Source organism: Rhagoletis pomonella, unplaced genomic scaffold (assembly GCF_013731165.1).
Source record: "Rhagoletis pomonella isolate Grant_MI unplaced genomic scaffold, Rhpom_1.0 Rhpom_scaffold_00004, whole genome shotgun sequence".
In the NCBI taxonomy this organism is placed as follows: Eukaryota; Metazoa; Arthropoda; class Insecta; order Diptera; family Tephritidae; genus Rhagoletis; species Rhagoletis pomonella.
Window position 1 is genome coordinate 33,543,011 of NW_023458558.1, and position 23,501 is coordinate 33,566,511.

At 33.3% G+C, this 23,501-nt stretch overlaps 3 protein-coding genes across 3 annotated transcripts; 1 reads left to right on the forward strand and 2 right to left on the reverse strand.

Moving 5' to 3' along the window:
• Positions 1-2,940: 2,940 nt before the first annotated feature.
• Positions 2,941-4,868, forward strand: LOC118737497 (serine palmitoyltransferase small subunit A). Its single transcript, XM_036468047.1, has 2 exons — positions 2,941-3,243; positions 4,394-4,868. Exons 1-2 carry the CDS (start codon positions 3,144-3,146, stop codon positions 4,555-4,557), a joined length of 264 nt encoding a protein of 87 aa, XP_036323940.1. The 5' UTR covers positions 2,941-3,143; the 3' UTR covers positions 4,558-4,868.
• A 788-nt stretch (positions 4,869-5,656) lies between these two features.
• Positions 5,657-11,231, reverse strand: LOC118738197 (sodium channel protein Nach). Its single transcript, XM_036469120.1, has 8 exons — positions 11,200-11,231; positions 11,015-11,128; positions 10,720-10,936; positions 9,542-9,672; positions 6,605-6,993; positions 6,399-6,549; positions 6,181-6,287; positions 5,657-5,796 (listed from the first exon to the last, which is right to left on the reverse strand). The coding sequence occupies exons 1-8, from the start codon at positions 11,229-11,231 to the stop codon at positions 5,669-5,671; spliced, it is 1,269 nt and encodes a 422-aa protein (XP_036325013.1). The 3' UTR covers positions 5,657-5,668.
• Positions 11,232-14,729: 3,498 nt separating this feature from the next.
• LOC118737498 (serine protease grass-like) lies at positions 14,730-21,270 on the reverse strand. The gene is made up of 5 exons (XM_036468048.1): positions 20,748-21,270; positions 20,258-20,418; positions 15,626-15,963; positions 15,328-15,524; positions 14,730-15,267 (listed from the first exon to the last, which is right to left on the reverse strand). The coding sequence occupies exons 1-5, from the start codon at positions 20,809-20,811 to the stop codon at positions 14,849-14,851; spliced, it is 1,179 nt and encodes a 392-aa protein (XP_036323941.1). The 5' UTR covers positions 20,812-21,270; the 3' UTR covers positions 14,730-14,848.
• Between the last annotated feature and the right edge of the window lie 2,231 nt (positions 21,271-23,501).

The window sequence follows — 23,501 nt, forward strand, 5'->3', positions numbered from 1 at the left end:
CTTGCTATAGCTGCAGTCTCTTAAAATGTCCTCCAATCACGTCGTAAGCAGATTTCCCATGCGAACTTGCAACAAAGTTCAATTCTGCCATTTCCTTGAAGGGATTTTCATGATTTCAGACCTTTGGTAAAATTAATACGATTTATTCATATTGTTTTTGTTTTCTACACACCTTTCCTCTTTCAAAAATATACAGTTTCATAAAATTGCAATGTCTATTTATCATATTGCTCTAGCATTAGACGATATAGAGTCCAAATGCATAAGTAGCCCATTATGCCCATTTGGATACTTAAAGTTGACAATATAGACAATGTTTTTATGTAAAAATAAAAATTGAAAAAAAAAATGCTATAATAAAAAAAAAAATAAAAAATAAAAATTTTACTAAATTTTTTTCTTTGTTCATACGTTACTTATTAATGTAAAAAATTTGTAATGAAAGCCCATAATAAGGTGGAAGAGCTACATTTTTTTCATCAAGGCTAGATAAAAGGTGTCCAAGATACAGCACTTTAAAGAGAGGTATGTATGATGTTTTCTTAAAATTTAAGTCCCGTGTAAATAGGCAACCCTACGTCATATCGGCAAAATATGCTGCACGTATATTCATGTCACCTAGACCTTCAGTCTCTTCAACTTTCATCTAAATCCATAGAGGTCGCGCTTAGAGGTGGCCGCGGTGACATGAAATGCCTCAGATATGATTAATTCCAAAAATTATTTAAGAAATTCAGTGCAATGTTGAATAAAAATATGGGTACCAAATGAAATAGGAAATTTCTTTAGAACTAAAAAATTCTAGGATGTTATCGAATTTATATAAATCCTTAACATTAAATTTTTTCAAAAACAAATATTGCGAAATTTCAAGGATAAAATTTTCAATACTTACCAGTCCTTTTGCACCAATTTTATCTGATTAAATTCTACAGAATTTCCTCTTTAATTTGATACCCATACTTCTTTTCTAAGCACATTCACTGAATTGTTTAAATAATTTTTGAATTACTGACGTCAGAGTGAAAAGCTAAAAGCGCACTTTTAGTGCATATATCTTGCCCGTGGTTTTGCGAATATATTGATTTCTGTGTGTAAAATTTCCTATCGCATATGTATAATGAGCTAGACATTTATAAAAAATATTAATTATGAAATAAAAGAAAGAAATATAGCCAAGAGGTATTGGTCAAGAAAAGGAGTTAGGCAAACTGTGGACCTGCTACGATAAATTGGTAGATCTTATTTGGCCCACCCTGTATATGGCAAAAAATTACTAAACATGGTATTTCCGAGCTCGGTGTGAATGCCCATACTGTAAAGTCACCAAATCCACTATGGTGTATTTACAATGTTGCCAGATATCCAGGTTTATCTCTAGATTAGAATAAGGTCCTTCACACACATTTCGGTAGTTTCGGTTCGGCCTTTACATTAAAAAAGACAATTAAGGATGAGTATTAGTTGTCAAATTATTGTGTAAAGTAGACATTCAGGCAATTATAAGGAAAATAGACTTTTTAGCAACCGCCGTTACTGTCTTTTGGCGTGAATTTCATATTATACATATATTAAAATATCCAAACACAAACCAATTTTTCATAATTTTGCGATTGTTTGCTATTATTTATTGTCTCTTTTCCTCAAATTAACCAAGTCGTGACCGAATTGTTCAATTTATTTTCTTCGAAAAATTAAAGACAGTGACAAAGATAATGAGAGAATTGTGAATGTATTAGTAAAAGTGTGAATGTATTGCTATTATCTTCCTAAAATTGTCCTATTTAGAGCGTGTGTGAATCGGTAACAAAGTTCGCGGCAGTAAATTTTTGACAAGTTTGAGGTGAATGAAGTTTCAGTAGCCCATGAGGCTAGTGAAGTTTTTGACAAATGCATAGAAAATTTTGACATTTGCAAAGATTGCTGCTGTGTGTAATTTTTCGTATAATAAATGCTTAAGTTGATGAACTGCAATCAATGATGGTAGATGGTTTCTTAAAATGTTAATTTCACTCAATTTGTAATAGCTTATTCCGCATAAATCTGCGGTTATCAAAAATTTACTGCTGTCAAAAAACATTTCATTTCACACAGCAGATTGGCAAAACTGTCTCACCATAGTAAAAATATTATTCAACAGCTTTCCCCATAGAACTTTGTTACCGATTCACACACGCCTGTAAACCACAAGTTACTACTGCTAGTCTAGTAAATTGTTGGGGTATCCACCAAATTCAGAAAATGGCCTGGACATCTGGCAGAAGAGCAGATTTGCGCAAGCAATGACTGTGGTCAACAGGCTATTTTGCCAAAGTGCCAGCTCACTTGCTCAATTCTATGCATACCTATTATCTTTATCAAAAGCTCGTATGTATATTGCCTTTTACAAGCTTGCCAACAACAATTTTACAAAAACAAATAACCGAGTACGAAACCGTTTTTTATATAAACTTACAGTTATTTAAGTTACCTCCCACCACAAATTAGGATTTCTCATTCGTTGAAGAAGACGCGTTTCTTCATTTGAAGCAAATGCGGAAAGAATATTTTCCCAGCGTTAAAGGAATAAGCCATAAATAAATTAAAAATTCCACAACTCTCTTATATTTTAAAAGCTAAAGATTTTAAAGAAATCCTTCAGATCTTACGAAATTTGAGTCTTCAAATAAATTGTTGAAAAATATTAACATGCCAATTTACGAAGTGTTATTTAAATCGTCCATGTTATAGTCTTTTTTTTTTGGTTAGTGAAGAATACTTTAAATTTATTGTATTTTCTGTTTAGTGGATGGTTTTTTGCTATACATGTTTAATAAAATTATACATTAATTCTGAAACTCCTTATTTTTTATAGTAGCAGTAAATACAGTTTTTTCCGGATATTTAGTGTTTTCAAAAAACATCTGGCAACACTGAGTTCCACAACGAACAGATGATAGAAATTCACCACACTTCGAAATACGTCAAAATCTGATTGACTTTTTGAGCTGGACAAAAATAAATAAACTGATAATAAATAAAATAACATTCCTATTTGTAATATTCTTTATAGTATCAAATAATACGGGAAGCAATAGTGACAACAATTAAATAATTTTAAAGAGTCCAAGCGCCACATTTCGAATTTCATTAATTAAGGAAAAATGTTGAAGCTTGCAAAAAATTTGCTGTTGAGTCTTTATATGCAGTATGAATTGGTTACCTGCATTTATATGTTTGAGCCCTGGGAGAAGAAGCTGATAAGTGAGTTTTAATCTTAAAATTAAACAATCTAAGATTTCTCCTGAAATTGAATTGGATTTGCTGGAGTATTCAAACAGATAAGCTAAAAATAGCGCCATGCAATAATTGATAAGACGCATTCGTCGTTTAAAGTACAAAACCGCGTATCGTCGTTCTGCAAAACCGCGTAACTGATATTTTTATGCCGAAAATTGGATTTGCCAACACAAGCTCTTGGTTCAAGCCTTATAATGGAATGGCCTTGAAGTATTCTAGCCAGAAATGCGATTGCTTTATAAAAAAGAAAACCATTGCAAATATGAATGTCTTTACATACGCGGTTTTGTATTATCGTGATATGGGGTTTTGCATTTTGTTGATACGCGGTTTTATACTTTAAACAACGATATGTAGATATACTACAAATCTACGTTTTTTCTCTAAATTTCTTTGTTTTCTGGCTAAAGTTACACAACGAAAAAGTAATGCACTATCATTTAGATACATACATATGTACATATGTGTGTATATGCAAGAGATGCTTAAAAATGAGTATACAATAGTAAACGAACCCTGGAATAAATCACAAAGATTATAAAAGCTTGGAAAATATCTCAAAAAGTGTAGTTTACTTTTAATTGACCGACAACGAAAACCCCGGGCAGTAACCCTCTACTCTTCAATCCTTACAACTTCGTTGCGAGACTTCATTTCCAAACTTTCTTAAGAATTTTTAGACTGTCTCGACAAGAACTCAACCCTCTAAAAATTAAAAACAAACGCTAGGCTTCGTATATTTAAGTCGGTTAAAGAATTAATTCAATGGGGAGAATATAAAGTATATTTGACTAACAATAGTTCAAAATGAACATTCAGATATTTTACTTAAAATCGAATTGGATAGTTGGTATATATTATATATATAGCATTGGCCAAAAGTATTAATAATAATAATAATAATAGATTAGCGCTTACACATTTGTTAATGGTTGGTCGGGCTTGTCCTCCGATTTGTGTATGATAATTAAAAATTATCATATATTGGTGTGCCTAACACGTTTGGCCGAGGTTGTATTTCCTTTTCTTTTTCAATTTGAAAATATGCTCAATACACTTAGAAATTATATATTATTGGTTAGTAACAGGTGAATTATTTCTTTTTATTTTTCAGACAGTTTCGTCCTGCTCACGCTCAGCCTGGTCGTCTTCTCAAGTTTTGTTTATTTGCCGTCATATATTGAAACATTCCTCCAATTTGTATCCCCGCTGCCACGAGAAGAAGGTCCTGTGCCTTATACACCAATGTTGCATACTGAAAAAATAAGCATGAGCTAGAGGGATCGGAGCACAGGATATAACGCACAATTTGATAATTTAATTACAAAAGTAAAATGTTGTATGTATGTTTATTTATTGAAGAAATTCAAATTTAATATTTTTTTGCTTAAAATTTAAAAACGAAATACTATACTTACACGTACATGTGAGTAACATTTAGAAAAAGACTTACAGTTAGCAAAATTCTCAATATGTAATACATATAACTTTTCTGCAATTAATTTTTACCAATTTAATATAATAAGCTATAATAGGTGCTTGAGATAATATCTTTGCAATAAAAGTCGCATTAAGTTGTGTTTTAATAACACATTTGTATAATTTTTTTTTCAACTGAAATGTAAGAAGCATGTACTGATTACTACCGTCAGATACTGAATTATAAACTTCCCAAATGGCTATCGTTCATATAATGTTTAGTGTCGCGGAAATCGGCATAGGAAGTAGTATAGATAAATCCATACGTATGTAGTTACACGTTCCCACGACAGTCGGGTCTACGTAACCGGAACGACCCAGATTTATTTCTGGTCAAGGACTGTCGCTCCAGTAACCATCCCCAAAACTCTTTGGGGAGTTTGTATACTGTTACAACAACAACAGCAAGTGGATACAACATATCTCGCAAGGGGTACGCAGCAATAATTTAACGTAGGTGCATTCTTTTGCAACCGATCTACAAAAGAACACTGGCTTAAATGACGAAATCCAATTTCAGCAAAGGTCGGTTAAAAAGTACGCGACCGGAAGGGAAGTGAAAAAACTTCTCTATTGTGAATTGTTAATGGGAAAGTGGAGAGGAAAATTTTTGCTTTCGTATATACATGATTTATGTTTTAAATAAGTTCATTTATTACGCAAATACTTCGCATAATTGCTCATTTCTATTGTTTTTTGTGTCTACATCCCGTCCATGTTTCTTAACGCTATACCAACAGGGTTGCTTAAGTAGTTAAAAGGAAATTTTACTCGAGTTTAGCGTTCTTTTGTCGCTAGTTCACAAAAAAATGCAGCTAGTGTTTATTAAATTTAAAAAGATTAGATTAAAAGATTAGATTCATAAATTTATAATTATTTATTAAAACTAGATGCTGTTTCCACCAATTATTCAGTTTATCCGTATGTTAATTCCGCTTCCATAAAAACTCAGCATAAATTCTTTAACCAAAAATACTAATTCCAATAGGCGTAGAAGAGAGGCATTTAAAAAGAGCCCGACAATACCCCCTACAGAAACTGGGAAAGAAAATAAAATAAGTCGACATACATAAGTTGTAAACTACGTATGTTTGCATGTACATACATATCGTCGTTTAAATTACAAAACCGAGTATCGTCATTCTGCAAAACCGCGTAACTGACATTTGCTACCAAAAATTGGATTGCTCACACAACCTCTTGGCTCAATCCTAATTCGTTATTTCAGGACGAGGACTAGCGAAAAATGCGATTGCTTTATAAAAAAAGACAACTATTTTGAAATATGAGTGTTTCTACTCTCTACAAAATAGTTTATGCAACCTCACATACGCGGTTTTGCATTTTGTTGATACGCGGTTTTGTACTTTAAACGACGATATGCATACTCATATTTATTTAAGTGCATAAATTTATACTCACTGAGTAAGTCCAACGGAGTTTTGGTGACACGTCGAATATAACGTTGAGTTGGTAGTTCAATAAGGCTAATAAGCACCTGCGTTAGTTCCAAATCACTTTCACTTTCCCTGAATCCGAAATAAATGGAAAATAGGGCAGATGTCAGTCAATATATTTTATAAAGTACAGTAGAGTACAGTACAGTAATACAGTTTTCATTATACATAAATATTACATACCCATCGGGAGAATTATAAACGATATTGTATTCTGGTTCTTCACATGAGCTCATGCAATCGCACGACTTCCGCATCAACTGTATTTCCTCATAGTTTCTAGTCAGACAACTTAAGCCTCGATAATCACACGCAGGCACGGCCGTGCTATTAGCTATAAGGGAAACAAATAGATCATACAATTTTATAATTTACAATGCAAAGTTTACATGTCACTGATGGCACTAGCAAATGGCTACTACAATTACAATGCTGCAATTGTGCCACCAAGACGCACTCCACAATGCAAGTGGGAAAGCTGTAATAATCGTAAAATCCTGCGTTACGACCCCAATCTGTGCGTTCGTGCCTGAAGCGGCAGCGGCGCTGATCCAACGATAGCTGATAGACGCTGGCATGGTTATACACCTCCATGACATTGATGATGAGCTCTTTACTGCTACCAAGTAAAATAGTTTCACGAATCATACTCTCGAATGAAAGTAAAGGAATATCGATGGGTGAATGTATGAGAAGTTGAATGTTGGCAGATGTGTCGAATTTCAAATTTCCAGGACCAATCTCACGATTACTGGCGAATCTTATTTCGTCACTCTTGCTGCGAAAAAAACATATTTAAATTCGACAGTAAAGATGACACTAATGAGCAGGGCCGGATTTACGCAAGGGCAACATAGGCAGCTGCCCAAAGGCGCCGTGTCACAAAAGGCGCCATAAGTGGGATGCAACAAAACTGTTTCTCAAAATTTATGGAAAAAAATAATTATTAGCAATTCAAACGAGAAGAAGCAAGATAATTTTTTATTCAGTCAAATTCATATTATAGGTATTCATGGAAACCTCGTAAATGAATCGATTTCACATACAAAATAAAGTAAGTTTACGAGATTTGCATGGTCACGAGGCATTTAAGCGTTTATATGAGTTGCCCTATTATAAGAACAGAATACTTTTTGAACGTTGACAATATTTTCGATTCAAATTTCCCGCGCGCTTACACAAAGCGCTGCGCCTGCTGGCTGCGGTCGCACTGGGCTTCGCCATGCTCGTCAAGATACATGTGCAAAATAAGTCAAAACCTTAGTATTTTAGACTGTAGTCCAAAATATTAGGCAAAATTTACAGCTGGTTTCACCAAAGCAACTTAACTGAAAAATGATTATTTACAACTTCAGTCTAAATTTGTATCATAATATAATATGCCTAAAGCTAAGTTGCGTAAAAAATCTTAGATAACCGTTTTTTTAATTTTTTCTTTGGTTTATGATGGTAAAATTTCAACATTTTTCAACCTTAACACTTACATAAGTCCACTCCAGCTACTTCAATTGTTTGGCCTTGAGATTTGTTCATTGTCTTAGCGAAACACAGTTTCGAAGAAAATCGGAGCCGTTCTTGGTAAATATCTACAACATTATTCTAGATTATTTAATCAACGAATTAGAAAAGAGATAAAGTGCATATGAAAACATCGATACGAAATTCACGATCATCCTTTGTGCAAATAATTTGGACTATAATGAAAAAATCATTCTTCTGATCCACAATCAACATCTCACGATGAGTTCGTCCATTTTCTTGCTTATTGCTAAGCAAACAATATCCAGGTGAAATCTCCGCTACAAGTTTTGAAATTCCCCATGTAATGATTTATATACAGTTTTCCGAACGTGGACATTGCATATCGAATTTTTGGGACTACGGCTGTGTCCAATTGTAGGTCGAGAGATCTTTTTCTTGTTTAAAAAGGATACAAATTTATCCATGTTCCAAAATGACAGAAAATCGTCTCAACACTTTGAAATTGATTTTCCAAAAATAAACAAAATACTTATTCAGTCTCATTGCGAGTGTCGTGTCGTTTTTCAAAAATAGAGTCATATCGAAAATTGCTTGGCATTGGTTCAAATTTTCAACACGACTAGTGAATTAAAACGGAAAAACTTGTCAGCACTGGATAGTTTTCAACGATTTTCGTCGTTTACTTATTTCAGCACGACAGTAGGCAATGCCAATGTAGTCGAGTCGTGCTATTTAAACTAATTTTCGACTTGCGAAATGAGGCTGATTTACTTTTGTAAAATAAAAGTTCACCATATTCTTTGAAATTTTACTTGGTAAAAATATCAATCATAGTCCCCTGATGTTTTGATTGAAGATATGCTTTAATGAAATTTTTTAATTACATTTTTAAAAACATCGCATACAATTTTTTTTTAAGTATTAAGGCGGATCCATCGTTTTAGTACTGAACCAGATTTGCCGCTAACATATATTTGCCCTACCAAAACAAGTACCAAGGTCATACTCTAACAACACCCAAAATTACTAAACTCTGTTCAAAAGTCGAAAAATTCAATAAATTTTCATGCAAATTTACAAATTTTTAATGAGATTACCAAAATTGGCAACGCTGTTCTGAACTAAAGTTGAAGTTGAGTTCACAACTCGAAAGCGTTCAGAACTGGACATGGAAGAAAAATTCTGAGCTAGAACGATGAATCCACGCCTTTAGGGGCAGCTTTTTTGTGTCGGGGACGGTTGAGGGGGTAAATCCGGCCCTGCTCGTGAGTTTTGAATATGAATAAGGAAAAACAAAATTTTAAGATATTTGACCGAGATTTTCCTTCAATTTGTGGTGTGCGTGCCACAACTAAAAGGATGGATCTGAAGTTTAACACCGCCTCAATAAGTATTTCAGCGCCATTCTTTCGATGTTTAGAAGCAACACGAAAAAAAAACACAATATACATACATATGTATGTAAATAGAAAGGTGTAATTTTTTTTTGTTTTTTTTTTTAAATTATCGTACATATTAAAAACCAAGCTTATTTGAAAGAGCAATCCTTCCCCTATAACATAGGTATTTATTTTACATAACGTCCTACAACGAGATATAAAAAGATAATGCGAAACCGCGTATGTGAGGTTGCATAAATTATTGTCTAGAGAGTAAAAACACTCATATTTCAAAATGGTTCTCTTTTTTACAGAGCAATCGCATTTCTGGCAAGTATATTTCAGGACGCATGGTCAAGAGCTTGCGAGAGCAAATCCAATTTTGACAGCAAATGCCAGTTACGCGGTTTTGCAGAATGACGATACGCGGTTTTCTACTTTAAACGACGATATATATTTACTTACCGTGCTTGATTCGAATTGAATGTAAAACATATACCATATTCCGTATGGATGGGCAAAAATTCATCACAGCAGTTAAAGCGTCGATTTATATATCTGCAATTGAACAGTAGCTGCGAGCATTCACTACGAAACTGTAAACGATATATTACACCCAAACACATATATGTAGATATGTATGTATATAAAAGTACCATGTAGGATATCGGGTTAGACTAAGAGTACTCAATAAACTATACCTAAATTCTTGTAAGCAGTTACTAATTTGGACCAAATACACGCAAAGGCCTATTTACATTTAACTTCCTTACTGAATATCATTAAAACCATAAACAGGTTAAATGGACACGTTTTACATTACAAAACAAAAACAAAGAACTGATACATGGTGCATTACATTCGATCGCCTTAAAATTCAATTGCCCTAGCCAGCATAACCCTTAGATAATTTTTATTTTTTTACAAATCCTCTACATATTACAATGCTGCCAGTTTTAATACAATTTTTTACAATTTTTTTCTACAAAACAAATATCCTTATGGTTGTGATTTGTAGCCAGATGGTTTATTCTTTCCTATTGGGTATCCATGAAATTACCCACATACAATTGATAAAAAATAAACAACTTGTAGTTAGGTGTTTTGGGGAATTTCGATAAATATCTCACATTTGATCAGCAATAATAAAACCAACTAAAAGTGAGTTGTAAAGTTAGGCAAAAGTTATACAGACTTAATGGGGAGCTTGTTTTCTTTAAACGTATTTCTTTTTTAATATTCTCACACAAAAATTACTTTGAACAGATTTTTGCTCTTCACCTCACAGATTCCTTTTCGAATTCACTGAAACGAAACTGAAGATCGAAACTTTATATATTGTCTGACGGAATTCGCATATGGGGCCACCCATAGCTGAATATATAAACAAGCAAACAAATATGTACTATTGAATTAAGTAAATAAACATGAAAAAAATTAAAAAAAAAAATGTGTGGATATTTTCTGTCCAAAAGTACTTAGCTACAAGTTAGATGACACCTAATGCAGAGCTAACAACCCTTGACTATATCACTACCCCCGCCATACATATCTTTTCTAAAACAAAAAAAAAACATATACATAGGTACCTCCAGTTCCCAAAATTTCCTACCAGGCAGATGTCTTAAGTTACTCATACGCACCCGTGTCAATAGCTCTGTGAAATTTTGCGGACATTTTATTCGCTCACATTTATCGCAAGTAGTGCAGGTGCCGCGAAAGTACACCACCTCACTGACAAAATCATCCAGTTGAAGATCGTGATTTGTGCCGAAATATTTCTCACTTATATCCCACACTTTCTCGCCATTGTAGATCTCACAGACAGTTACAGCTGGGAATGTTGTGTTCCAATTGATGCTACATACATATACATATGTAAAAAAAAGTAAAATTAGAGTAAGAATTTAATTTGAGTTATTATCATAAAATACCCACTAGAGCGTGTCCAAATTGAAGGATATCGAGGAGGTGAAAAAATTATTTGTAAGATCCACAGAAACTTTCACTACGAATGGCAAAGTAAAATAGGTTGCAAATAAAAAAAATGTGCTGCAATGTGAGAAAATAAAGTTTTCTTTATTTATATTTATTTATGTATATATTTTTGGTACCCTACATACCATTTTAGAGTCTTACGCAATGGATTTGCCATTATCTCTCCCAGTAGCAAGTAGCGGCACATTCCAATGACAAATTAAGACTAGGAGCAACGTACAATTACTAGGCGCTGTTATGCGCAAATGCATGCCCGATTTTCCTAAAACTAACCGCTTTTATCTAATTCGTCCATTTAATACTGTCTTTGTTTGCATATCCCTTTGTTTATTCATTGCCTTTTGTTTCTTTTGTGAATGAAAGTGATGGATTAGGATCTACTATTTAGTAAACATGTATGTATGTAAGTCCATACATACATATCTATATATGTATATACATATGTATATTAGAGTGGCCCAAAAAAAAGTTTTCCAAGATAGGGTTTGGGGCACCTTCCAAAATTTTTCCTCTTGCCGAAAGAGGTGCTGGTACCAAAGTTTACGTTTCTATGTATAAATTTAGAGGATGCTCATATTTTACTCTAGAAGTATTGTGTACATCGGTTAAGAATCCTAAGAAAATTTCAAATTTAAATTACCTAAAAAAATTGCACAAGCTTCAGTTGTCATGGCAACAGTAGCTTTTTATAAAAATCACCACTATTTTTGCCAGTTTCACAGCGATCTAGTAGCGCCATTCATTCATTCAGGTCATTGAGCACCCTCTATTGGTTGTAGTAGAAAACTGAAAGTTGGTATAGATATTACAAGTATCAAAAAGAAAAAATTGGGGAGTGGTATAGATATTACAAATATCAAAAGGAACAAAACTGAAGGGTGCCTCGTTTTCTAGGATGAAACATTTTTTGCCCATACAAAAATTGGACTACTCTAATGTACGTATATTGATTGAAGTATCTCTTCATTCTTGCAGGTTAAAAGTTGATTTATTATATAAATACATACGTAAACTGATTTACTAGCTTGAGTATGCCAGTTTACTTTAGATCACATGTACCAGCAATTTTTCATTAGCAACTGCAAAAATACGAGGAGAAGCCCAAAAGCTCCCGTAATGAATAATTGTCTCCTTTCGATTTATTATCCTTTCAGCCTAATACATTTCTCAGCTATTTCATAACTATACCATACAAACAAATTTCTCCAGATTTTAAAAATGGCAGAAATAGTCGAATTCTCTTTCAGAAAAGTAACAGAAGGAGATAGGGGAGGGCAGGGTGGTTAGTAACGATTACGATTAGGATTAGAATTAAGAATAAAATACATAAGTGTTAATTATTAAGCAGAACAAGCAATTTGCATACCGTAGTCGAAAAAATTATAGAAGCACCACATTTTTATAAGTTTTACTAGATTATTTTTGTTGTTAATTAATTAAGGTTATTTTTTATAAAAATATAATTAATTCTTTAAAAATCAACCGTAATTTTTAGCAATTTAAAACTTTTACTTCATTCCGCTAAAATTTAACAACCAAAACTGCATCTGTCTAGAAAATCTACGACAAAGTTTCAAACTTGGATTTACACGGGTGTCGTTAAAGAATGAACAACGTATTCTTAAAAAAAAATTACCAAAATTAAATATCAATAAAATAAACATGTTAAAACTTGTCAAAATATGGTGCCCCTATAATTTTCTCTTATTTCTGAACTATATTTGCTCACTTACCACGTGCTAAAAAAAAAAAATCGTCTTAATTTATCAGTTAATTTTAATATGTATCACAATTTCTTAAGAAGACTTTTGTTTGAAAATACTTTTGAAGAAGGTTGCCATCTGTTCCAAAAGGCGAATTTAATAAAATTATACAAAATTTATATGAAATATTAAAATATGGGTGTCAAACGAAAGAGTGTTAATATATCTTCAGTTTTATCATTTAGGATATTTTTGAGGTGTTCTAAGAGGGTTGCCATCTATTTAAAAGGTTCAATTCAAATTATTTATTATGTAAATGGGTTTTTATATGATAGGTTTGTTTGGGGGAACCCTACAATTGTTTTCAACTAGTTTTTGTTATGTTACATTAACAGGAATAGGAGAGTAGATTTTCTTTGAAATTTTTTACTTTTTCCGAAGAAGTAGTTGGATTTCAGAGAGCCTGAAAGCAAAGCTGGTTTCATTCGGTACGTCACGCCGCTGCAGAAAAAAAGATGTCGCCTACAGTTCCACGTGCGATCGGGCAAAACGCGAGGTACATATTTGGTATGGACATAGGGAGTTGAAGAGGAAAACGGAACGCATTTTCTGTAACAAAAACAGGAATATGTTAATGAAAAGAGCTTGAAATTTGGCCGACGGGAAAATTACCCAAAATTTCGTGACGAAAGTTAAGAGCGTGCCAGACGTGGCAATGCAATGCATATACATATAACGAAAGGGCTATCAAATTGAAAAATTTCAGAAAGCAATTGTATGAGCATTCACACCCTGCACGTATAGTGTCTTTTGAAAGAGGGTTTTTTTTTATTTCCCAAAGGCGAATTGTAAATTGCTAGTGCAGCAGAGCAAGTTGAAATATATTTCCGAAATCGATTTGTGCTCTCTCAATTGAAGTCACATCCTGCAACATTTATTTATGAAACTGATTTCGGAAATGTGACAGGAAGGTATTTTTGGCTGTTGGTGTTGGTTGATTTTTCCGACAGGGTGGTTAGTTGACTTATTTTGGAACGAGTTTCCGTCATCCCTTGTCAAGTTTGGTTTGCAGACAAACCGGTTTCGGCGTTGTGCCATCTTCAGTGTCGAAACGAACGAAACATGCCACTGAGGATGGCACAACGCCAAAAACCGGTTTGTCTGCAAACCAAACTTGACAAGGGATGACGGAAATTCGTTCCAAAATAAATCGTCTTTTTGGCTGTTCACACATCGAAATAAAATTTCTGTTACTGAATTTGACGTCGAATTACATGGAATAGTTGGAAATATTGCCACGTCTGTCATGGTCTTTAGGCATTTTCCGAAACGTTCCAAGGCCAGGGCGAATTCTTGTAAGAGCAATTGCGTCGACTCAATACCTGTTGACCAGAATATGCTTAAATTATGGAGGCGACACTTTTCCACACTGTTGAATTGTAACAACACAGAAACCAGTGGAGAAAGTAAATCGACGAGTCCCCAGTCGAGGAGGATAAAACCAATGAACCTCCGCCCAACTCTGGCGAAGTACGACCAGCAATTCTGCAGCTCAAAAAAAAAAAACTAGTTGCTGGCCTGCGGTGCAGACATTGTCGGATGAACTCATGCCTGATGACTGTAGTTGTAAGAAACTACTGCGAGCTCAAAGTCTTAGACGTCGCGTTGGTATAAGGTCTGCCCGAGCGTCAGATAAAGAAAAAATTTAACTTGATTATCTCTTAAAAAAAAACTACCTAAAAATCATCGTTTTTTGGCCTATGTATGCTTTTTCCACAAATATAGTCTTAAAAAACGATAAATTTTCAAAATTTGGAGAAAAAGAATCGGCTCTATACTCAGATTTTTGGATCATGAACATTTTTTTCTTGAGAGCACGAATTGTTCGTATGGCCAACAGCTATCAAACCTGATAAATGCGCACTCAATTTTTTTTTTGTGTTCCTCAGTGTTATAGGTTTTATTAATCTATTCTACTTTGTCAATAAATACTATAAATACAAGTATAAAATCATTTCTTTAAGCAATAAATTCTGCACAAACATCTTACAAATAAAGACAGTCAATTAATTTAAACAATATGGCTGGTTATCCAAGGCATAAAGTGCGCTACGTTGGCATAGATACCAGGCGAATTTTTATCACTGCCACATTCAGTACCACCAAAGGAAACAATACCATATTGTACATAGCGTAAAGTTTTTTGTGGCCCACTGTACGGTGCCAAGTAGAAGAGCGGACCTCCAGAGTCGCCTTTGCATGTGTCAATTAGTCCGTCGCCACCAGCGCAGAGATGATTTTCGTTGATGCGAGTTCGCCGAAAGATCATTTGGCATTGTTCGCGTGTTTTAAATGGCACCAACGCTTTTTGCAATATATTCGAAGTTTTGCTCTTTTCGGTGCCACCCCAACCGGCTATGAAGAAGCGTCGGTCTGTGGGTATTTGTCCAGCTTCGGGAATGATTGGCAAACAAATTGGCTTAATATGCTCTGCAAAATGAGTTGATAGTATTAACGAAATCAAAGTATTTATAACATTTCCGTACTCACTTTGGAAATGCACCGGGCGGTTCAGCTTTACCAAGCCAACATCATTGGTTTTGCGCGCATTGTTGTAACCTGGGTGAGGTATAGTCCTTTCTACACCAATGTCTTCGATAGGCGGCGCACAAATACGCCGCGAGTTATGAACAGTTATGCAGTCTTCTTCCTCGGACAAATCATGTTCACCTAAACGAACGCCAATTCTAGTGCCGGGAGAAAAATGCGTTAAACCAAAGATGCTTACAAGTATAATTTTATGAGATAAAACACAAAAGTTCACAAACTTCCTATCTGACTAACTTACATTTTCTCAGCCACGCCCACCATGCAATGCGCTGCAGTCAAAACGAAATTTTCGGTTATAAGTGAGCCACCACACTTAAAACGATCGTCCTCACTATTGTAAATCAAGAGTGCCATCCAAGGAAACTCGCTCAAATTAACATCTTTACCATGTGAGACACGTTCACCACCAGCATTGCCACATTTTTGTGCACGCAATATCTTCAAGCCATTTTGATTCATTGATCCAACATAATTTGAATCATTCTCATCGCTGCCACCAAAGATTGGTGGCGTAGGATCCGTTGGTGGCATTGGGGCGGTGGTTAGAGAGAGAGTATCATCACAGCAGATATGTATCTGAAAGGTATTAATGTGCATAGTTAGATCAAGTAAAGAATTTTTACGACACAGTAGCGTCTTTAGGAAGACCTCAGTATGTATATAGGAGTATTAAGGTTGTTTAAAAAAATATTAAGTTGTTAGAATTAAGCTACAACAAGATTTACGTCGTTGACTAACTGCGCTTTAACCTAGTATTTAAAAACGCAATAATAATAATAATAATAATAGATTGGCGCTTACACATATGTTAGTGTTTGGCCGAGCTTCTTAAAAACGCAATACCTAAGCCTAATAGGACTATTTTTAAGGTAATTTATTTATATACATACATTTAAAATTTCACACGACGAAAGTAAATAGCAACAGGATCTTAGCGAGGATAGAGACACTACCTTTCCGATGCAAAAAGAATTATCGAAATCGGTTGACGTGGTCCAAAGTTATGCGGCAACATGCATTAAAAAAATATATATATTCCGACGAACTGATAACCTCCTCCTTTTTTGGAAGTCAGTTAAAAAATGCCTTTTCATCAGAGGTGAAGTCGTAATAAGGGGATTTGGTAATAATATTTGGATTCAAAAATCTTCGTACAAGAATAATTCTAGATAGATTAAAATAAAAAAAAATTGTTTCGTGTGTATATTTTTTAACGAAGTCCCTCATTTCCTTATTTGGCTTTTATACGCACGCCAGCCGTTTCTCTTTTGTGCCAACTGACGCCAAGTGAAGCCAAGTCCTTCTTCACTTGGTCCTTCCATCGCAATGGAGCCTCCCTCTTCCTCTGCTACCACCCGCACTGTGTCCATGTCGTTGTAAAGCTCATACAGCTCATTATTTCATCATCTGCAGTACTCGCTGTCACCAATGCGAAAAAGCCCGTAAATCTTCCGCAAAGTCTTTCTCTCGAATACTTCAAGAGCCGCCTAATCGGATATTGTCAGTGTTCATTCTTCTGCGCCATTACTTCTGAATTGCCTACGTAGTCCAAATTAGCACTTATTGGCAAGAGTGATTCTGCGTGGGATTTCTATGCTGACATTATTATCGGTGTTAATGGTGGTTCCTAAGTAACCAAAATTCTCTACTTTCTCGAAATACTAACAAAAGTCGACTAGCCGATTTTTCTAATTTTAGAAAGTTAATATTCAATTCATTTTATAAATGATACAAACTTAGGTCTTTGGGTATAAAATATGTACATATATGTTTGTAAATTAAATATAAGTGTATCGGAGAATTTGAAAACAGTATAAAAATATTTTTTCCATTCTTTCAAATACCGATTTCAGATTCAAATAAATGTCTGCATGTAACAGCTTAATTTAGTGTTACAAGCATTTGATAATTACTGTTTTTTAATTCGGCCCATACATATCACGATATCGGACACGTTGATGCAATGAGATGAGTAAACGAGTATGTACGTATACATACATATGTAGGTATGAACAGAATACACTTTTTCATTATTTAAATTAAAGAAAAAATTAAATCAGGAAATAAGGCTCAAATAAAATGTTATTATAAAACTTGCTTGTGTGCTCCAGCTGTTTTATTAATTTGTCTTCAAATTTTATATTAATTGCAAAAAAAGGAACATTTGCAAAGATTAAAAATATTTAAATGGTCGCATGCATATAACTGAATTCGCTAAATGCCTCATTTCATAACTAATACAATGTATGGTATTGTCATATATGTATGTACATACATTAGAGAGGCTCACCAAAAGATTTGCGGTCTTTTCATCGGACTTATAAAAATTTATAATTTATCTTGAACCTTCCGCCAAAATATGAAAAGGCCTCTAAAAATATTTTTACTTTTATTCCGCTAATACAATTATTAAACATTTTTATGCAAGCCTTTTAGCTTAAACTCTTCTATCATCTGGGGTGAATTTATTAATCTATAAAACCAAAAGTTTATATTTAAAAACTTAGATTTTCAAAAGTATGTATTTTAAATTGGGTCCAGCTCAAGTAAACCTCAATATTTTACCGAAATATTTTGTCGGATTTTCTAAAATATAATAATTTTTATAATTCGGGTTCAGATTTTATTTTTTAATTGACAGTGGGGCACGCTCATGTGCATATGTACGCCTTTATATGTACGTATCTAATATTCATGTAATTACTCGTGTTATTTATGTAATTACTCGACACAACATCAGTTAAGATGAATCCGAATTTGAGGTGTGTTCAAGTTATAGGAATTTTTTTTTTTTCGAAAATCACCGAAATATACATTATTAGAATATTTGGTGAGGGAGTCTTTAAATGCGACTATGCACAAAAAAAGTTGTTTTGGGATTTTTTTTTTCTAAGCCACTTTAATATAAAATACTTTTTCCCCGTAAACACAACGTGGTGTGCTTTATTGAACGCGGCCAGAATCGCTTAGGCGGTTATAGCGCCAATCAAGAAGAGCAAGAATAATAAGAGGAAAGAAAACATTGAACATTGCGCATTTGTAATATCACATTTGTGTAAACAATTTTAATTATTTAATTGTTGTAAATAGTTGGCATTTATTCCGCAATTTCAGATTTTATATCGGGCTTCGTAATTTCGCCATGTGAATTTTTTAGACTATAAGGCTTTGAATACAATGTGTGAATTTGATTTTTAAATAAGCTCTTAAAGTTGTAAAAATTTTTCTTTTTGTGAGGATATGACTTTTTTAGTAATATTTATGAGGCTAGATATTTTTTGATCTTTCAAATTACAGGGAAAATTTTAATGAGGTATTCTTTCTCAGATTTTTCAGCAATACGAAATGATTTCCTTTTCTTTCCTTTTCCTAAATTATTAAACTATTTTCTTTTGCCTTAAAATCAGGGGTTTTTGACCATAATGCAGATATATCGCACTTTTAATAATATATAGAATTATTTCAGAATTTCAATTTTTGTGAGAAAACGCAATCAAAGTTTGATTAATTCAGTTGGTATATCAACAGATAGATGGAAAGACACATATCTTCCCCATTTTTGGTAAGTTTGGTCATCTGTTAGGCTGAACATATTCTCCTAATCAAGCTCGTTAATTCTATAATGAAATCTCCAAAAACGGAAATTTTGAATTAATAACACTGTACAGCACTCGGCTGGGTATTGGACCAAACCAACTTTTTTTAAGAGACTGAGTCATAAGTAAAAAAAAGTAATTTCTCTGTTTTTCGAATTTAGCCGCCGAAATCGAGATATGGGCCTTCGAAGTTTGAAGTTATTTTTAATTATTGCATGTAAAAAGCAAAAAAAGTAAAAATACAGACATGGTCCGCCTTTTTCTCTTATTTATATGGTATATAAATTTTTTTGTGAAAAATTATATTACAGGTGCTATAATGGGTCAAAGGTCAAATCTTCGAAAAATTAAAAACTTATTATTTCAGAAAATTTTTACCTGATTTTTAAAAAAATCGTACCGTTGAATTCCTTTCTTGTGATGTGCATATTTATATACTTCGTATATCAAAGTTTGAGAAAAAACACATTGAAATGAAAAAAATTATTTTTTTTTATATAAAAATATTTTAAACAAAAAAATTACTAACCGATTTTTAAAAAATTGGTATCGTTGTAAAGGCGATTAAATCCCCTTTCGTCTAATGTGCATATTCGTATACTTCGTATATAAAAAATTTAGAAAAAACACTGAAAAGGAAAAAAATACCAATTTTGCAGGTACAGGGATGGTATTTTCAGGGGTAGAAGTAGGGAGTTATAGGAAAGTTCTATCATTCCTTGATTTTTTCTGCTAGAGCCTCTCAAATATTGCAAAAAACGGGTATTTTTGACACTTTGACTTCGCTTTTCTCAAAATCTGGAGCTGATGGAAACTTTATACTTATGGATTCGTAATCATCATAAAGAGGTCTAACAACAAGTAATTTTTGAGCAAACAAAAACCGACTTCTATTCTCATATATATATATATCTCATGATCCACTGATCAGATCTAAACCAGATTAGTATGGGGCCACCTCTGAGACACTACCTTTCCGACGCAAAAAGAGTTATCGAAATCGATTGACGTGCTCCAACGTTATGCAGTAACATACATAAAAACAAAACCATCAAAAAAACAAAACAAAAAATATTCCGAAGAACTGATTACCTCCTCCTTTTTTTGAAGCCGGTTAAAAATAGCTTTAACATTTGCCGCACCAATTTTTTTTAATTTTTGTTGGCCTGTGTAATCCATTAAAACACAGTTTTTACGTAACCTGACAGCCTGGGAGAATTAATCTCCATAATTCGACAAAACAGATAGCTGAAAAAAACGCTATGCGTACTTACCCCAGGTGTGCTTCCTTGACATCGAGATTTCTGTATATCCGCTAAATAGTTTTGTGGCAGTGACAGACCATACTGCGTGAAGAGTTTTTGAAGGAATCCACATTTATTGTAAGGCACACAACGACCATACGTATTGTAGGGTGTCAGGCAGGAATAATATTCTGGTGTTGTTTATTTATATTGTTGTTTTTTTTTTTCATTTGATTATTGTTTACACAAATATTTACAATGCCATGTACAAGTTTTGTCACCAAATGCCGGTTTGCGCGATGAGCGTGAAAGTAGAAGAGAAATTCATTAGCTGCAATATTTACCGGTTTTTCAGTTGATTTGAATGCAATAACTTTATTTTACACTTGCTCACACAAAAAATTGTGCAAGATAATTCGAAAAAAATGTTTCATAATTAGTTTTACTGTTATAATTTGAAAATATAACTGCATATAAAGTAGAAGTCCTTTTCTCCTGTAACTTTTTTTTTCTAACTTACGTGCAAACGTCAAATGCAATGATGAGAAGATAAGTAGAAGCCAATAAACTTTGTTGTACTGCATTTTAATTATTTTCCTTATTATATTTGGGTTTTTTTAAATTATGAAATATATGCCTATGAACTATACATACATATAATCATATATATGTATGTATGTATTTGACTATGTTCAGTTCTGACGAAAAAGTCGTGAATGTGCACTGAGGGGATTTTTTTTTTTGTTTGACCGCGACAATGTTTTTGTTTTACTTATTAAAAATATTTGCATTCATAACTTCTTAATATTTTCTTATTTTTTCTTATCATGCATTCTTTTGAGCACTTTTGTGGAATAATAAGTTCGTTGATCTTTTATTTTATCAGTATTATCAAATTATTTGCCGCACGTGCGAAAGTACGTCGCGACCGTGTGACGCTCCAATCAGAACTGAGTTTAGTAGCATTACTAATTTAAACTTTTGTTTGTGAAATAAACAACAGACAAAAAATTAGTTGATCCGCTTGTTCAGAGCGGCGCTGTTGTGCATTTGAGAATCGCCACGGCTAACATTGATGTTTTATAGTTAGTCGGCTTAATGCATTTTTGCTTTGGGTTCGCATCTTGAGTTGTTCGTTCTCACTAACGTTGGCTGGCGTATTGTTTGTTATTGCCAGCATTTGTGTTGATTTGCAGGTAGTGTTGGTAAATGGTGTATTAATGAATTAAAAAAAAAGAAATGATCTCTCCTCTTTAGCTGTTATCGACACACATTTTGAACGATAATCATCGATTTATTCTTAAATATTACTTTGATCTAAAGAATTTAACATAAACAAATAACAATTAAAAGATCTGGCCCAACAGGTCACTTCTAAAATTTATTATACAAATCGATTGAAGATCACGGCTCTAGACTATTTTCAACAATTAATTCCAGTTTTGAACCACTGTACGGCGACGGTTTACCTAAGCGGTTCTGATCAGTAGTACGAGGTAATAATTGAAAATATTTTTATTATACATTTTTTATAATTTGTCTGACTCAAGTAAGTACATAAATATTTTCTTGGTTTAATTTCGTCATAACTATACTACATGTGTGACTAGCACACCTTTTACTTATTTTAGTCTTTAATAAAAAAATTCAATAAATCCTATATATTCCAAATATTTAATCTACCGGTTCGGCTTAAGCTATAATTTTCAATTATTAGTCTCTTAGTAGATACTACAAGCAGCAACAAGTACTGATAATACAACTTCTGAGTCGACACTAGAGCTCTAATACATATACACATGTTAAACTGTTCCACTGTGCGACTTTGCTAATTTTTTCTGAAAGTATACATATGCAGTAATAAAACAGTTGATGGATTTGGAAAAGTTCCCAGCAAAAACTTTACATTTTTTGGGAAGCACTTATTTTTGTATCAATAGAGTAACGGAATACAAGTCACCTCATGACAATTTTCGCTTATCCATTGCATTACCAGGCAAGAAATTCTACATTTATTCGAATACCTCCAATGATATGCACATGTTAAAATAATGCATTCTGTAAACGAAAAGGTAAGCGGTTATCCCAGATTGGGGAACCACTTTTCAAGAGTAACCGCTTACCGTTTCGTTTACAGAATGCATTATTTTAACATGTGCATGTCATTGGAGGTAATCGAATAGATGTAAAATTTCTTGCCATTGCATTAACTGTCCTTTCGACCTTTACTTCAAGAAACCTCTCAAACAGAAAATTTCTATAGTCGTAATAGGATTAAAATGTTTTAGAGAATTATTTTTCGGAAAATTTTACTAGGTGCCTTCTCATGCGAAATCTTCATGTCACCGATGTAAAGTCTTTAAATTCAAAATAAAAAATGTATGTCAAGACGGAATAAAATTTGATTGAAAATGCATTTAGTCCAGGACAAACTTTTCAATTTCAGGCTGCATTGTCGTTCTCGAAAAATCAGTCGGCCGACCAAACAGTAATTTTTTTTTGCAGGTACCAAGTATAGAAAAAGTCAAGATTTTAATACATCGGACTTTAATGCTATCCCAAAAATTAATTTCAATGCTTAGAATACTTAAGTACCTATGTATGAATGTACTAGAGAAGGTACTAAGAAACTAAAACATCTGTCAAATATTTTTTTTTTTAGATAAGCCATCTTTGGTACGTTACACAGTGGTCGAAGGAACCATTTTTTACGCGAAAAAAATATATTTGAAAACTATTATAAATTAACCGAAATAAAGCTTATCTTATTCAGAAATGTCTAACGAACTCAAAACTGATTATTACTTTCAAAAATATCTGCTGAAAAAGCCGTTGAATCCGTTGAATTCAATGGATTCTATCGTAGCACGTTCTAACAGTTATGAGTTGATAACTTTATTAACAATTTTTTGTATGGAAACTTTCAATAATAACAGTAATTGCTGGTTTGGTCGTACTTCTTAAACATGGAAAATAATGATTTCATATGAAATATTACATAATTAATCTTGGTTGCTAAATTATCAACACCTTAATAACACTGCTTACTTTTCAAGAAATATTTTCTTCAAAAAGGTATAAGTAATTTGTAGGGCCGAGTAGGATCATCATTCCTTTACCAAAAAATTTAACCAAAGGCCCCTTTAAGGATCTAGGAAAAGAAACTGTTTAGTTTTATTTATGAAGAATTAGCTAATTGTTGTATAGGAATTTTCATCAACTTTTCCTTTCTCTTCGATTTTTTAAATATTTTAAACCTATAATATAAAAACCA

What these genes read in the sequence shown, in the direction of transcription:
- LOC118738197 (XM_036469120.1), bottom strand. Translation starts at nt 11,231, where the DNA reads ATGGCAAATCCATTGCGTAAGACTCTAAAATG. An exon ending in GTTTATAATTCTCCCGATGG is followed by an intron (nt 6,288 to 6,398) that starts GTATGTAATATT and finishes TTTCGGATTCAG; the next exon opens with GGAAAGTGAAAGTGATTTGG. An exon ending in AACTCCGTTGGACTTACTCA is followed by an intron (nt 5,797 to 6,180) that starts GTGAGTATAAAT and finishes TTTCTTTCCCAG; the next exon opens with TTTCTGTAGGGGGTATTGTC.
- LOC118737498 (XM_036468048.1), bottom strand. Translation starts at nt 20,811, where the DNA reads ATGCAGTACAACAAAGTTTATTGGCTTCTACTTATCTTCTCATCATTG. An exon ending in ATTGCATTTGACGTTTGCAC is followed by an intron (nt 20,419 to 20,747) that starts GTAAGTTAGAAA and finishes AAACAACACCAG; the next exon opens with AATATTATTCCTGCCTGACA. An exon ending in GTCAAGGAAGCACACCTGGG is followed by an intron (nt 15,964 to 20,257) that starts GTAAGTACGCAT and finishes AATACCTTTCAG; the next exon opens with ATACATATCTGCTGTGATGA.
- LOC118737497 (XM_036468047.1), top strand. Translation starts at nt 3,144, where the DNA reads ATGTTGAAGCTTGCAAAAAATTTGCTGTTGAGTCTTTATATGCAGTAT. An exon ending in CTGGGAGAAGAAGCTGATAA is followed by an intron (nt 3,244 to 4,393) that starts GTGAGTTTTAAT and finishes TTTATTTTTCAG; the next exon opens with ACAGTTTCGTCCTGCTCACG.